The sequence below is a fragment of the Microcaecilia unicolor genome, chromosome 2 (assembly GCF_901765095.1).
Source record: "Microcaecilia unicolor chromosome 2, aMicUni1.1, whole genome shotgun sequence".
In the NCBI taxonomy this organism is placed as follows: domain Eukaryota; kingdom Metazoa; phylum Chordata; class Amphibia; order Gymnophiona; family Siphonopidae; genus Microcaecilia; species Microcaecilia unicolor.
Genome location: NC_044032.1, coordinates 373995770 through 374011451, shown reverse-complemented (window position 1 = coordinate 374011451; position 15682 = coordinate 373995770). Strand labels below are relative to the sequence as shown.

The following is a 15682-nucleotide window of genomic DNA, read 5'->3' as shown; positions in this document are numbered from 1 at the left end:
GATTTGAAACCCATATCTTCAAGTGTTGAGTCTATGGGGGCGTAGCCTTATCCTTAATAGCATGTGATTTGTTGATGAAGGCAGCGCTTGCAAGAGGAGGTAGAAGTACTAGGTTTCGACAGCTTCTGAAAACAGGGGGAGGAGGGGGTGTAGGGGGGAGGGGGGTGAGAGAGATCATGGCTGGAAATTGTGTTGTAATTGAAATGTTCTGCTGAGTTGTTTAGTGATACTCCAATAAAAATTGTGGAAACATAATAGGGGGAGGGGGAGGGAAGGATATTGTGATTTAAAGGGGGTGGGGGGCAAGATGGTGGGATGTATTGGAATCAGATGTTCAATAAATTGTTAACTTATGAGATGGGGGATAAACTGATTAATAATTTGATGACAAAGGGTACTCTTGATTACTATTATGTGTATTCTGTTTCTGCACATGAGTGTGTTTTCTGGAGTTCTTCTATGTGTGAAGTGTTAATATTCGATGTCGTCAATAAAAAAATGTTGAAACCATAAATTTCACTCTGCCTACAATTGGAAGGTAATGCTCTACTTTAAAAAAATAAAAAAAAAAACTGCCACAAGAAAAAAAAAAATTAAGTGCGCTGTTATAGAATATGCTCAATCTGCGTCTAGGTTAGGTGCCCGCATTTATTCCAGGTTTAGTAGGTGTAAATGGCCGTGCCTAAATTTTAGTCATGGGAACGGCGCTACGCATATTCTATAAACTACACCTCACTTTAGGCAAGGTTTACAGCATAGAGCTAAGCGCGTTTCTTTTCTTTTGCCAATTTTTTCAGCGACATGGGGGAACTTCTTTATAGAGTGCCATAGTTAGACAACTAATTTTGGCACCCAACTGGAGGTTCGCAAATGGGAGATAACAGTAGTTGAGCACCAAAATGGGGATAAAATGGCAGCTATGCACATAAGTGTATTTAGGTCTATTCTATAACTGGGCACCTACATGTTTTTATGTGTAACTGCAAAGGGGATGTTTCCATGGAGGGGCATTGGCAGGCCATGAGCGTCGCCACTATTCAGTGTGCTTTTTACAGAATACTTCCATTTACAGTGCAACTGCAGCATTAAAGTGTGCACATTTACACCCGTTGTAGACCTAGCATAGTGGTTGCGCCTAAAGCTGGGCATCTAAATGTTAACCTATAACAGATCAGGTGAGCTAATGTGCCATTATAGAATACTAGCTGAGTGCCAGTGGAGTATCTATTCAAGCTGCGTGTTTTCCGTATGCAACCCCTGTCGACAGCTTATCTGCATTCTCCTTCCTGACCTCCGCCACCGAGGGTAGGAGGGCAGAATGCAGATAAAGTAACATCTCTCACTTCCCTTCCCAGCAAAGCTCTGCAATTCCTTCCCCCACCCCAACCCCGTGCCTTCAAATTACCTCTGATCCAGTCTTTGCCTGGGCAGAGGCAGCTGCACTCATAGGCTGCCTGCACTGGACTTTGTCTCACTCTGAACATCCTGATGCAACTTCCTGTTTTGTTGAAGGGCGGGGATGGTTCAGAGTGAGACAAAGTCCTTGTGCAGGCATCCTATGAGTGCCACTACCGGGCAAGACTGGAGTGGAACTGATTTGAAGGTATGAATAAGAGAGGGGTGCAGGGGGGCACAGCAGGGGGCCAGAAGACACATCCCCGGTGAAAAAAATCCTAGACACAATGCTGCTGAGTGCCTTAATATAGGTGCCTGACCACCCTTTATGGAAAGGGCCCCAAAATATATCTGCTCTTATATTCAGTTATGTTTTCTCTCTCTTTATCCTTTTGATGTGCTTCTTGCCGCTTTCCACTTAGCTGAAAAACGTATTTACTTGGATGTGCTACAGTGATCAAAGACAGGTTCTTCCTTCTTAAGGCACAGCTCTGTGTTATGGTAGTACCAGTTGCAGAATACTTTACTGCTCTACTGCACCAAATACAAATCTGAACTATCCAAATATGGTAACAGTGAACAGAATCAGTAAAAAGGAAGCAAGCAAATATGATCAAAATTGCAAACACTCACACTTATCTGTCCCGTAACTCCTATAGTCACTGCTGCCGACACTGCTACTATCATGCAGGCATCCATAGCCAACCAGATAGAAATACTTCCTGCGGGAGTGGTTCACTCTCAAAGACTTCCACCAGCATGATGTGTAAAGCTGTACCCTTCCAAGAACATCCAGGTGAAGGCAGCCAGGAAGAAGAAGTGCAATAATGCAGCAAATACCGCACAAGCAATCTAGGGAAAAGGAAAAAAGAACTAGCTGAAAGGAGACTCAGACCTTGCTTATAGGTGTATACATCTGCATAAAAGAACGCACACAACACTGCTGATTGACTAGTTCATTATTAACAGGAGCTCCTGAAGAAAAAGCAATGGATTTTTGGGTGGGATATACTGGAAATTATTCTAGAAGGCACGCGTGGCTTCCACACATTTGAACTGCATCATTTAAAATGTAAATCTGCAACACAAGTAAATGTGATTTTGCAATTGTGCTGTTTACACATGCAGAAGATATGATATGCACAGATTTAAAGGGAACATGTTCTGGACACCAATTTGAGTGGTCTAAAAATATTTTGGATTTGGTGTGTGCCTTTTTCAGTAGTAGAGCAAGGTGAGTTACGTTCAGGTATAGTAGGCACTTTCCTGTTGCTGGGTGGCTCACAATCTAATGGGCTGATGATCAGAAGCAAAAAAAACAGGTGCTAGAGGCCATTAGCGCCGTACTAGCGCCCGTGGTTGCTTCTGCCTGATGATCAGAGTTGGCAAGTGTATGCAACAACCAGTGGCATAACCTCAAAGGGGGAGGGGGACCAGATCCGGCACATGTTGGCCCGCCTCTTGCCACACTCCCTTCCGCTGCACATACCCCCTGCCGCCACATCATGATCATAACTTGGCTGGAGGGGGTCTCCAACCCCCGCCAGCTGAAGTGTTTGTCCCGTGTTGGTCTAGCATTGCCTGCCCTGCTCTTTTCAGTGGTGCCGTGCACGCTCATTTTAATGAAACTGAGCATGCTCAGAGCTGGTGTTAGAGTTTGTGGAGCATTGGGGAGGAATGGGGAGCCCTGTCCTGCATGCATTTGCATGCTAGCATGCCTTCCCCATCCCCCTAACAGGACCACAACCCGAGCCCCCCCTCCGCAAGATCCCTGTCTCCCCCTTCAGAAGCCAGCGAAAGAGAGGCTGGAAGTCCGGTGGACCTCCAGTCCCTCCCCTGAACCCCCAACACACCCAAAAATAAGGCCCTGATGACTCAGTGGGCCGCAAGACCAAATCCCCACCTGGTGTCTAGCAGCCCCTTCTCACCCATACCATATGGTTGGGAAGCCCACCTAGCACATCCCAGGATGCACTGAGCAGGGCTGGGCGCCGCCATGTTGAAGGTGGCACAGAAGAGGAGGGAGTGTGCTACTCCTTCCTCCACTGCAAAGGTACAGGAGGGAGCAGGGGCTACTACATCACCAAGTTGGGGGGGGGGGGTTGGGCTTGTGGCCACTGGCCTTATTATTTGGATGTAAGGGGGGTAGGGGCTGGAGATCCACTGGATCTTTAATCCCTGGGTCCCTGTATTTGGGGGGGGGGTTGGGGAACTGGAGGTCCACCGGACCTCCAGCCCCCATGTCACTGTCCTGGGGCAGGGGATGTGTGGGGGCTCAGGGGGGGCACTAGCCCACCATGGCCTTGGAGGGAGCCCCTGTGTTTGACAGGTCTGGGCTCTTGACAGGCTGGACCTGTCAAACAAGTGTGATAGGACAATCCTCCCACACATTTATCCCATGATCAGAGATAATAGCGTGCTTAAATTTGCATGCTATTATCTCTGATCATAGGGGCGGTATAGCCCTGCCCTGTTCCAGCACTATTTTTAGATTGCTGTTTGGAACAGTGGGAGGCTTCTGATTATCTGCCTGTAAGTTTGCACCTGAGGCAATAGAGGGTTATGTGATTTGCTCAAGATCACAAGGAACCACAATGGAATTTGATCCTTGGCTTCCTTGTTCTCAGCCCACTGCTTCAACCATTAGGCTACCCCTCCCACTCATATATTTCCCATTTTACAAAAGGAATACATGTATAATTTAAAAAAAATGCTCCAGCTGGTCTTTACACCTGCTCCAAGGCAGGTGTCTATCTGCTTGTTTGGGCATGGGGGTCTCCACCCAATGATCAAGGGGGCAACTGTGCTTACTTCTGTGGTATCCAACACCACTTCACAAATTCCAGAAGAGTTATTTCTCTCAGCATGTTAGCTGGTTCCCATTTTAATAGAAATTTTGTGAAATCTGGCACTTACACATGCAAATGCCAACAAAAACATGTGAATGTTGCAAGATGGCACTTTTCTTTTCTAACACATATCTTTCTTAAATGGCTGCTGCTACCAGACATGTATTTTCTGGCTTTCTTAAAGGTATTTCCACAAGCCTTTACATTCAATACAATATAGTTAATGAGCATTAAAATATGTTTATTTGCGGTAGCTCAATAAGAAACTGATTGAAACAGGCTCCGATAGTTAGTGAAGTTTTGCAACTACAGTAGTACATTAATTTTGACTCTTAATATGTGGAACTGCAAAATCTTAATGCACTTAGTAAAAAGGACCCTCAGGTGGTTAACTGCATGTAACAGGGGAAATTCTATCTATGGCACTGAATGTTAGGTGTTACTTTTGAGCAGAACTTTTGCTATGAAAAAAGCATTCCAACAGATGCAAGGCGCCAACATGGAACAAAAATGCCAGTTCCATGTGAAAACACAATTACGTGTCCATTTATAGAACAGTGCATAAGAGTTCTGCATGGATCTGAAAAGGGAGCATGGCTAAGGGAAGAGCAGGGGCACTCCCTTAACATGTGCACACACCAGGGTTTACACCTGGTTTCAGTTGGTATGAACTCTTCATGCCCAAAGTTGAGCGTGAATCCTGGCACTACGCACTATTCTATAAAGGGCGCCGATCTCAGAACGCCCTTTATAGAATATGATCTCAGAATGCCCATTATAGAATACCGTTCAGCACTGATTTTTTTCAGCAATGAAGTTTGAGCCCCATTTATAGAATTTTCCCCCATGGGACTAATTTTATAAGCTTCTTTTTACATTCAAAACAGCATTTTGGGTGTCATCTGATAAAATGTGAACTAATAGTTACACGCCAATGGTGTGTACAATTCATTAGAATAATTACATATGTGTGCATATATTTCATAGGAAATATAGCTACAGCTGTATTAAAGGATTTCTTTTAAATATCCTTCCATAATGTAACCAATACACCCATAAAGGTTCCACTGCATCCACTGTACTATATTTTGTGTTTTCTTTCATTCATTTGTGTCCAGATAAATAAAAAAACAATTCCTGTTGTCTATGATGAATAGCTTACTGGCTGATCAGTCCGGTTAATCCCAATCAGGAACAGGAGCTCTGCCACAAAAAGGCTGATGCAAAGATTTTTGTGGATGGTGTTTCTGTCACTCTGAAGTCCCCGAAAGAAGCAAAATGTGAAAATGCAGATCAGAAGGCAAACGAGAGACAGAAGGATCCCGACCCAGGTGATGACATCCAGGAGAAGGTCATGAACCGCATCTGTGTGCTAGAGAAAGAATAGAGAAATGACAAAATCTCTCCCACTACTTGTCAGTTCATCCATATAATCAAGACTCTTCAGGTCTGCTTCATAAATTATGACATCATTTACTGAACCAAGTGCTTTCTCCATAAGTGAAGAGTAACAACATACATGACCGGTTTAGTCTGTCTGTGTAGACTAGTTGTGTTCCTCTCTGGTTTCCTACATCTTTGGGCAAATAAGCATATACATTCTGATACTTAAACCAACACCAGGTCCAGCCCATACATTTTAGCCACATTTTCAACTTTATTCCCTTGGGAGGGGCCGCCAGGAAATTTTCACGTAATTTTTCCCAGGTTTTTATTTGCTCTGAAATGAATATCGTTTCAAGTGTGCACTTTTTTTAACGTTCAATTTCTTCATTATATTCTGAAGCTTTCTATAATATATAACAACAACTATAAACAATTTTAAAGAAACAATCAAAGGGAACCATAAAACTACTGCTGGATATCAGCAAGCAATTGTAAGGCATACAGAAGATAAAGTCTAGGTCTCACTGAACTACAGGACCACTCAGCAGGCTCACTTTAGGTAGGTTGCGCATCTAGCAGTGTAGAGGAACTAATAAACATTCAGTTTCCTCCATATCTTCTCTAAAGATCATACATGATTCAGTTTACATGTAGCAGTCCGTTCATACTGGAAGCACAGCAGAATTGTATTCCACCAAAAGGTGCAATTAAGATCACCAAAATTATTCCAGCTACCGAGTAACTGTTGCAAAGCTTTGGGAATTAAGACATCCAGAAGCTAGCAGGTAGCACCAGTGGTGAGAGTATTAGCGTTGAGTGAAAGATGACTGCCAATGAGGGTGTTGGAATCATAGAGAAAAGCTGCACAATTGTCATCTAAATATCCTGCCAAAACTGGTAGAATCCAGCACAGTCATACATATACATAATAACATAGTAAGTGATGGCAGATAAAGTCCTGAACGGTCCATCCAGTCTGCCCAAGTCACATTCATTCTCAATTCTAGATTGAATCAACAATGAACATGGTATATATACTTGATCGTGGTCTTTCCTTGTTGTTTCTGGGACGTAGACTGTAGAAGTCTGCCCAGCTCTATCCTTATGTTCCATCTACAGGAGTTATAACAAAAGAGAGGGAACGAAGTACAAACTAAAGTCCAAACAAAAAAAAAAAAAAACCAGCACCACGGGCCTTTAAAAATGGAACACAGTTCTTTAATGAATGAGCCTTGACAAAAAGACTGGGTCTTTTTGTCAAGGCTCATTCATTAAAGAACTGTGTTCCATTTTTAAAGGCCCGTGGTGCTGGTTTTTTTTTGTTTGCCATCTACAGGAGTTGCTATCAATGCCTATTTGAATCTATCTTGTCATTCGAGGGACACAGACTGTAAAAGTCTGCCCAGTACTGTCCTCACATTCCAAATTACTGGAGTTTGTCGAAGCTCTCCATACCCATCCTAAGCCAGATTGCTATACGTGGAACTCAGACCTTACAAACCAGCCCAGCATACAACATATGGAGAATGTGCACTCTTCTTAAAGAGCACGCACTATGTGCAAAGAGGGTGTACTCTTGTTACAAAATGCACAGTATAAGGGCAATTCTATAAGCTGGCGCATAATGTTAGGTGCCAAACACACAGGTTATAAAATACTAGTACTTAGACCTGTCATTGTCATCAGTAATTGGCATTTATGCGTGTATGTGCTAGGCGCTATTCTATAAAGTATGCAACAAATTTGCTTAGTGTGTACCTGCAAGGTGGGCATAGACATGGGCAGTTAAAATGAACATTGGCAAAACAATATTTTCTTCCCCAAAACTCTTCTATGTAACATACAAACAAAAATTAGGAGAAGGAGAATACACAGCAATACTCAATGTCCAAAGAACATAACTGACAGTTCGTAAAAGTTTGCGGCAATTGATGACCTCAGAAATTGCAAAGAGGCTTTAATCACTTAGCATGTGGTGAACTTATGTAGCCATCTTTTAGTGATGAATCAATCACTGGTCAAAAACCTCCTTCCTGCATGAAACACATATTCTTTATTTGAATTAAACAACTGGTCATCTTCCACTGTTTACTTGTTCTTTCTTCAATTTTCTTAAAACATTTTTGGATCTGGTATCTACTTCTTGTGCTAATCTATAGAACACTATCAGTTGCATTTGTGACATGGAACACTTAGGTGCACCAACTTACACCAGCCATTACTACTACAACAACAAATCATTTCTATAGCGCTACCAGTCGTACGCAGCGCTTCACAATTGAACATGAAGAAAAGACAGTCCCTGTTCAAAAAAGCTTACAATCTAAATCAGGACAGACAGACAGGACAAATAAGGGATAAGGGTAGGACAGACAGATAGGACACATAAGGAAAAGGGACTATTGAAGAGAGGAAGACAAGATAAGATAAGGTTACGAGCAGGTGACAAGTTAGGAATTAAAAGCAGCATCAAACAGGTAGGCCTTTAGCCTGGATTTGAAGGCGGCCAGGGATGGAGCTTGACGTAATGGCTCAAGAAGTCTATTCCAGGCATAAGGTGTGGCGAGATAAAAGGAACGGAGTCTGTAGTTAGCGATGGAGGAGAAGGGTGCAATTAGGAGAGATTTGCCTAGTGAACAGAGATCCTGGGAATGAGTGTAGGGAGGGATGAGGGAGAAGAGGTAGTGAGGGGCAGCAGAGTGAATGCACTTATAGGTTAATAAGAGGAGCCATTGACTTGTTATAAGTGGCTAGCCCAAAGTTTTAGCACACAAAGCCTTTACGCTAGGATTCTACAATGGCTTGAGCACACGTCAGTGCAGTTATAGAATTGGTGCTTAGCATGTCTCATTATTGTGTCTATATTGAGATGCCAAGCTATTGAATTTCCCTCCATATGCAAAGAGTGCACCCTCTTCTCTGACAGTGTGTGCATATACGAACCATTGCAGATGCTTGCACACATATGCACTATCGGAAACAATGCACACTCTTTTCACATAGTGCACTTTTCAATAAAAATGTGGCCTCTTCCCACAAAATACCTACTCTTTAAGAAGAGTGTGCACTATTATCGGTGAACGACTTACATCACAAATGATGGCCCATTCCTACTATTACTATCACTGTTCTCTCTGTCTCCATCTGTGCTCAATGATGTTAGGGTTATAAACACTGATATTCTGTGTAAGTTACCCCAGTCATCTTTGGCATCCAATGTCACTATGCTGCTGCTGTTAAGAGTATGACCATGGTTGATGCATACAGGTTACTCCAGCTTTTCTGTAAGCCTTGTAACCATAACTGTGCCATGGACGTTTCTCAGCCTTTTTGGAAGTCTGGTGCAATCATGTACCACAATTTTGCCCACTTTCTTCCAATTTTCCTCCACTGTGCCTTTAAAGTATTATATGACTGTGCAAACACTCAAGCTCCCCCCTTCATTTCTTTTACCTATTACCTCCACCTGATAGTACCACTATACTGTATATTTCTCCCAACTATATTTCAATTATATTACCATTTTGGTTGCCACTCTTTTCATCTGTAGGTTAATCCAGGAATCTAACAACATCTCTGCAAATAATTTCTCATTTTTCCTTTGAACCCTCACCACAGCAATTTTGTATCATGATGTGTTATCCTTGAATTTCTTCTACAATGGAAAATGTCACCTTCTCATATTTTATTGAAGTCTTTCAAATATTTCTGTCATTTCTCATCATCCTTAGTTTTCTATCAGTGAGTTCAAAGGCAATCATACCTCCTTTTGTTCCCCCTGCTGATAGTACGTCTACTTATACATCCAAACATATTTTAGCTTTTCCAGTTGCTTTTTTCTATTGAATGGCTACTTAAATGGTCATCTGAGATTATTATTCCAAAAGCTCTCTCTCACTTAATTTCTAGTTCTTAATGTGCTTTTTTGAGTCTCAAATTCACCATAGTTTCTTTATGCTGAAGCTCATTTTCTAAATCTGACCATTTTTTCCAGTTATTTCAGATGCCCCTTCTTTTTTTCCATGCCTTTCTGCACATCAGCTTTGTTACAGATGTAAGGATTCTTGCAGATCCCTCACTAGTCCTGTATGTTTCTGCCCCTAGGACCATACCTAGTTAGAGCAGAGAGAAAGTGAATTCCAATATCCCCTTTCCAGGGATGGCTGCAATGGTACTTCCCGCCCCTTTATAAATCAGAGACCCTCTCTGCCTGCAATATGACTCAGGAATAGAACAGCATATTGGCCCTAAATCAGATGGGACCAGGACTGAGAAGCTCCACACATGATCTCAGCTACAAAGCAGGTAATGTGTACAAGATTGTATCTACTTGGAAGCATCTGTGAGTGGAAGTGGATCTCGGGAAGGAGAGACTGTGTGTAGAGCTAAAAGGGAAAAGGTTAACCTCAGGCCCAGGAAGACCTCACCCTCGAAAATTATATTCAGGATAGAGTTGGTGTACCTGTACCCTAGCGTGCTGACTTTTCTACAGACATATTATATTAAGGGAAAGGGGATGGGGTTTGATATACTGCCTTAACATGGGCAGGCAGCACACTCACTCCCTTGGGACCAGGCAATGACAGATGAACATGGCTAAATTTCACACAAATGATAAGGCATGAAACAGAGGTTAAAGGTGAAAATTGTGGGATACTAGGCCACAGCTTTATTGGAAACAATTTTAAACAACAGAAATTAAGGAAGCACTCAACCCCATGTAGCCAGTAGTCTGACTGGTGCCACCTCATCTTGCACCAGCTACGAAAGTATGCTATAGCTTTCGCACACAGTACATATGTTCCTCTCCAGCTAGGCCACATACTGTTCTGGTTTTCTGGCCATAGTCCTTTGCCCTTCCATGCCCGCTGTGCTACAGATAGGTTTGTGAACCATGGCCATTGCCCATTGATAGTCTCAGACTTCTCTTTTAGTGGGCCATACACCATTATCTAGATGCTGTTTCCAGATGCCAACTTATCCAACCTTGGGTGCCTCCACCCCATCCAAGGCAGCAAGGCTGGCCCCCATCCTCCTAATATAAAACAACATAGGAACAAACCACCAAGAATAGTTCTAGGCTAGGAAGCTTGAATGAAGTGCTTTCTAGGGCTTGTTGGAAATTGTTCAGCAATAGGACCAGCGCCACATCCAAAAGATGCACCTGATTGGGTAAGAGGTTCCCGCTGATCATAAGGGTAGCCCTTTGGTGCCAGATTTTACTCCCACCCAGTTGAATGTTCAACTATCCGACTTGGCAGTTCACCTTTATTTAAGGCTCCTAGCCCAAATCTTGGTGTCAGCCCCAATCAGCGGAGACTCGAGAAAATGTCAGACCAACAAATCCATGATCCCCCAAGGAGGACCAATAACTCTTTGGCCACAGAAATGAAGTTTTTGCATGATAGCAGTCCGATGTTGTTGCCTCCCAGGTGAAGAATTAGCGTATCCAGGGTGCATCTGTTGCAAGTAACTTCCATATGTAGGGCAGGAGTTGGTGTCAGCGCATGCCAGGGATTCCAAACCATGCGCGGTAGGAAATAAAAAGATAATTTGTCATGGTAGTAAGAGTGTGCGCCAATTCCAAAATTAACACCAGAGGGCATACTAGTGTGGCAGTAGTCTTATTTTGGCATGCACTGCATGCGCAAAGAGCCTACCGTACCTTTGTACAAGGGCCCCTATATTGTTAATGTAATTGAGTGCAGTTAAATATAAGCCACATTGAACTGAAATTAATTTTTGGATAATGTATGATATAATAACAATTAAATAAATAAGTCTAAATGTGATCTGAAAGAGGTACAGCTTGTATGAAAGCCCGGCACAGTAATGTCCATTGCTGCTATTCCATAATTAAACAGTCTCTGATCCACTAGTTTTATGATGACAGTCTGTACAGTCCTGAGCTACTGACAAGGCATGAGCTAAAATACAAATAAATTGGAAACTAAAAAAAAAGACATCATGTTTCCCCTTCCATTAAAAATAAATAAATAAAACTACAACAGCAGTCATAAGTATCTAGACCAGGGATGTTCAATCTCAGTCATCAAGGGCCGCAATCACTGTTCCCTCTAAGCCAGGGATTCTTAGTTCAGTTGTCAGGATAAACCCAATCAGTCAGGCTTTCAGGATATCCACAATGAATATGTATGCGATAAAACTGCATGTGCTTCCTCCATCATATGCAAATCTATCTCATGCATATTCATAATGGGTATCCTGAAAACCTGATTGGCTAGGTGTGTCCCGAGGACTGGGTTGAGAACCATTGGTCTAAGCTAAGCAGGAGTCCTCCACCTATAGTCCTGCCAGTGGGGGGTGCTGTTTCACTGTCACATTTTCAACAGTGAGGGACAGGCCAGCTCTGCAGGACTCAAGGGAACCTGCCTGTCCCTAGTGATTGAAAACGTGATATTGAAACACTATCCCCCAGTGGCAGCAATGCAGTTGGAGGAATCCTGCTCAGTTTAGAGGGAACAGCGGCCACAACCCACCCGAGTTTTCAGGAATTCCCCAATAAATATACATGAGATCTATGTGCATACACTACCTCAATTGACTGCAAATAGATTCATACATATTCACTGTGGAAATCCCAAAAATCTGACTGAGCGAGGGTTGAGGTTGGACACCCCTGATCTAGCCAGTCCTGTTACTTCTTTACTAGTTTGAATTAAATCCAAAACTTTAACATGGCTCAGATTGGACCATCCAGAGGATGTAAGGGTACACCAAGGCTTTTACCTGGGAATGAAAACCCTGATTTTTCTATTTTACCATTAATGGCTATGTTCTAAGGTTTCAAAATAATGCCCTCAATCGTATTCCAAATTTGTCAGTAATATAATCATAAAGAATATACTGCTCAATAATTATTACTGAATGTTATCTCTTCAGATTTTCAGAAGTGGACCCGAAGATACATTTTTCACCATCACACTGTTTTATGTGTGGTTTCTTAATATATATCCATTTTTCTTAAGTTTAAAAAAATATATATTTCTTTTCAATTTTTTAATATTCATATCAGCTGAGAGATACGATAGTATATCAGCTTGTATCAGTTTCTATGAAGCTGAGAAAATAGGGCAATACACCAACACCTGTTTCGCCGTCAGGGCTTTTTCAAGGTATATCCCTTTAAGTCTCGAGACGAGTATCCAGTGCTCAAAACCCCAGCAGCCATTGCCATGTGAACATTTTGAAAAATTGCAACACCTATTTGATAGCCAGTAAGGGCTCCAGTGTAATCTGTCCGCTAACCAGTTAGGGTGTGGCAATGTAGATGCATTAACTGGTTAGCATAGGAATGATCACTCTCCACCACTGATGCACCCCTCAAAACAATGATTTAGCAGACAGTGCACGTACATTCTACAATTACCATATGACACTATAGCTTGCCCCGTGGTACTCCATTCTCTGCTGATTAGGTGCACGTCAGCGGGTAAACACACTTAGAAAAAAGGTCCCCGAGTGTCTTTTAAATAGCATTTTAAAAGTGCCTACTTGTCCTCATAAACTAGGTGCCTCAGTAGTAATTTTAAATATTCTGGGCAAAAGTCCTCTTATACCAATGGTTCCCAAACCTGATCCTGGAAGTCTCTCTCTCTCATGATCATTTATTGTGGATATTCTGAAAACCTGACTGGCTAGGGTGCCTCCAGGACCAGTTTTGGGAACCACTGTCTTATGTAATGACCCCTCATACACTCAAACCTGCTCCTGAGCAAGCAAAAATGTGTGCGGGTGCATCTTACCTGTAATTTCTGCAAGTTTTATAAATATGTGCTTATGTGTCTTTATAAAATAACCTCAAAATAGGCATCCACTTGACCTAGAGATGGGAGTAACTAGTGAGGTAATTAAATTCGCAGATGACACAAAGTTATTCAGGGCCGTCAAGTCGCAGGAGGAGTGTGAAAGATTACAGGAGGGCCTCGCGAGACTAAGAGATTAGGCATCCAAGTGGCAGATGAAGTTCAATGTTGACAAGTGCAAAGTGATGCATGTGGGAAAGAGGAACTCTAATTACAGCTATGTCATGCAAGATTCTGCATTAGGAGTTACAGACCTAGAAAAGAATCTGGGAGTCATCGTGGATAAGACATTGAAAACTTCTGCTCAGTGTGCTGCGGCGGCTAAGAAAGCCCACAGAATGTTGAGTATTATTAGAAAAGGGATGGAAAGCAAACATGAGGATGTTATAATGCCATTGTATCACTTCATGGTGAGACCCCACCTCGAGTATTGTGTTCAGTTCTGGTCGCCGCATCTCAAAAAAGATATAAAGGAATTGGAGAAGGTGCAGAGAAGGGCGACGAAAATGGTAAAAGGGATGGGAGGACTTCCCTATGGGGAAAGGCTAAGACGGTTAGGGCTCTTCAGCTTGGAGAAGAGGCGGCTGAGGGGTGATATGATAGAAGTCTACAAGATAATGAGTGGAATGGAGCGGACAGATGCGAAGCATTTGTTTACACTTTCTAACAATAATAGAACCAGGGGACGTAAGATGAAGCTAGAATGTGGTAGATTTAAAACAAATAGGAGAAAGGTTTTCTTTACTCAGCGCGTAGTTAGACTCTGGAACTCGTTGCCGGAGAATGTAGAGACAGCAGTTGGCCTTGCTGAGTTTAAAGGGGGTTTGGACAGATTCCTGAAGGAAAAGTCCATTGAACATTATTAATTTAAATTTTTGTTATGTTTTTGGGTTTTTGCCGGGTTCTTGAGGCCTGGATTGGCCACTGTTGGAGACAGGATGCTGGGCTTGATGGGCCCTTGGTCTTTTCCCAGTATGGCGGTGCTTATGTTCTTATGTTCCAATCTATCTGAACTGTTATAAAATTACCCTTCTTACATATAGGTATTCGGAGGAGTGGGAGGGGCACATATGTATGTATCATAATAAAAAATATACGCACATTAACTTATGTGGAAAAATTATGCCTGCCTTGGATCCTGTGTAACTTTGTGCAGGAGCCTCCAAGGAGATTAGCCTGCTTATTTTCGAAGGAGAAGGGCGCCCATCTTCCAACACAAATCGGGAGATGGGTGTCCTTCTCCTAAGGTTGCCCAAATCAGCATAATCGAAAGCCGATTTTGTGCGTCCTCAACTGCTTTCCGTCGCAGGGACGACTAAAGTTCAAGGGGGTGTGTCGGCAGTGTACCGAAGGCGGGATGGGGGCGTGGTTAAGAGATGGGTGTCCTCGGCCAATAATGGAAAAAAGAAGGGCATCCCTCACGAGCATTTGGCTGACTTTTTTTTTCACGACCAAGCATCAAAACTGACCCGATGACCACCGGAGGGAATCAGGGATGACCTCCCCTGACTTCCCCAGTGGTCACTAACCACCTCCCACCCTGAAAAATAAAAACTTCAAAAACTTTTGTCTATGTCTCCATCCCTGCAACGGCAGTTGAGGATGTCCAAAATGTGGATGTTTCGGTGAGAAGGATATCCATGCCTTTGCTATGCCTCTGACACCCCCTTATTTGGATTTTGGATCACAAGTAGCAGCAGTGAGATTTGAACTGGTCACCTCTGGATGGCAAGACCAGTGCTCTAACCACTAGGCCACTCCTCCACTCCACTCCCTTGAAATTTAGCCATCCCTGTGGGGGGGGGGGGGGGCAGTATGCAGGTCCCTGAGGGGGAGGTATGTGTGTGTCAGCGGAGGCATCACAAAGGCATGGATGTCCTTCTTTCAAACATTTTGGACGTCCTCAACTGCCCTCCACAGGGAAGGCCAAATTTCATTTAACTCTCACTTGCCTATGATGCTACATTAAGAGAGTTCCAAATATTGAATTAACTGGTATTCTATGCTGTGCCTCAATACTCAGTTTGGCTTTTGCCTTACAGCTAGGCAAAGTAGTACACAGTAGACTCCATATAACGTGGCTCAGTATAATACAAGATCACTTATAACATGATCAAGGGTTGTAAACTCCCCCTCCTTTTTTTTATATAACGTATTACACGGTTGATGTGTTGTAAAACCAGAAGGGAATTTAGATATCTAGGTCGGGATGTGGAAAATTTCCAT

The 15682-nt window shown here is 42.8% G+C and overlaps 1 protein-coding gene across 1 annotated transcript in view; it reads right to left on the bottom strand.

The window, feature by feature from the left end:
* ADGRL3 (adhesion G protein-coupled receptor L3) overlaps nt 1-15682 on the bottom strand; it is a 1077673-nt gene that overhangs the window by 178131 nt on the left and 883860 nt on the right. Inside the window, 4 exon segments of the mRNA XM_030194565.1 lie at nt 2031-2128; nt 2130-2174; nt 2176-2247; nt 5407-5616. Coding sequence (XP_030050425.1) covers nt 2031-2128; nt 2130-2174; nt 2176-2247; nt 5407-5616 — 425 coding nt within the window.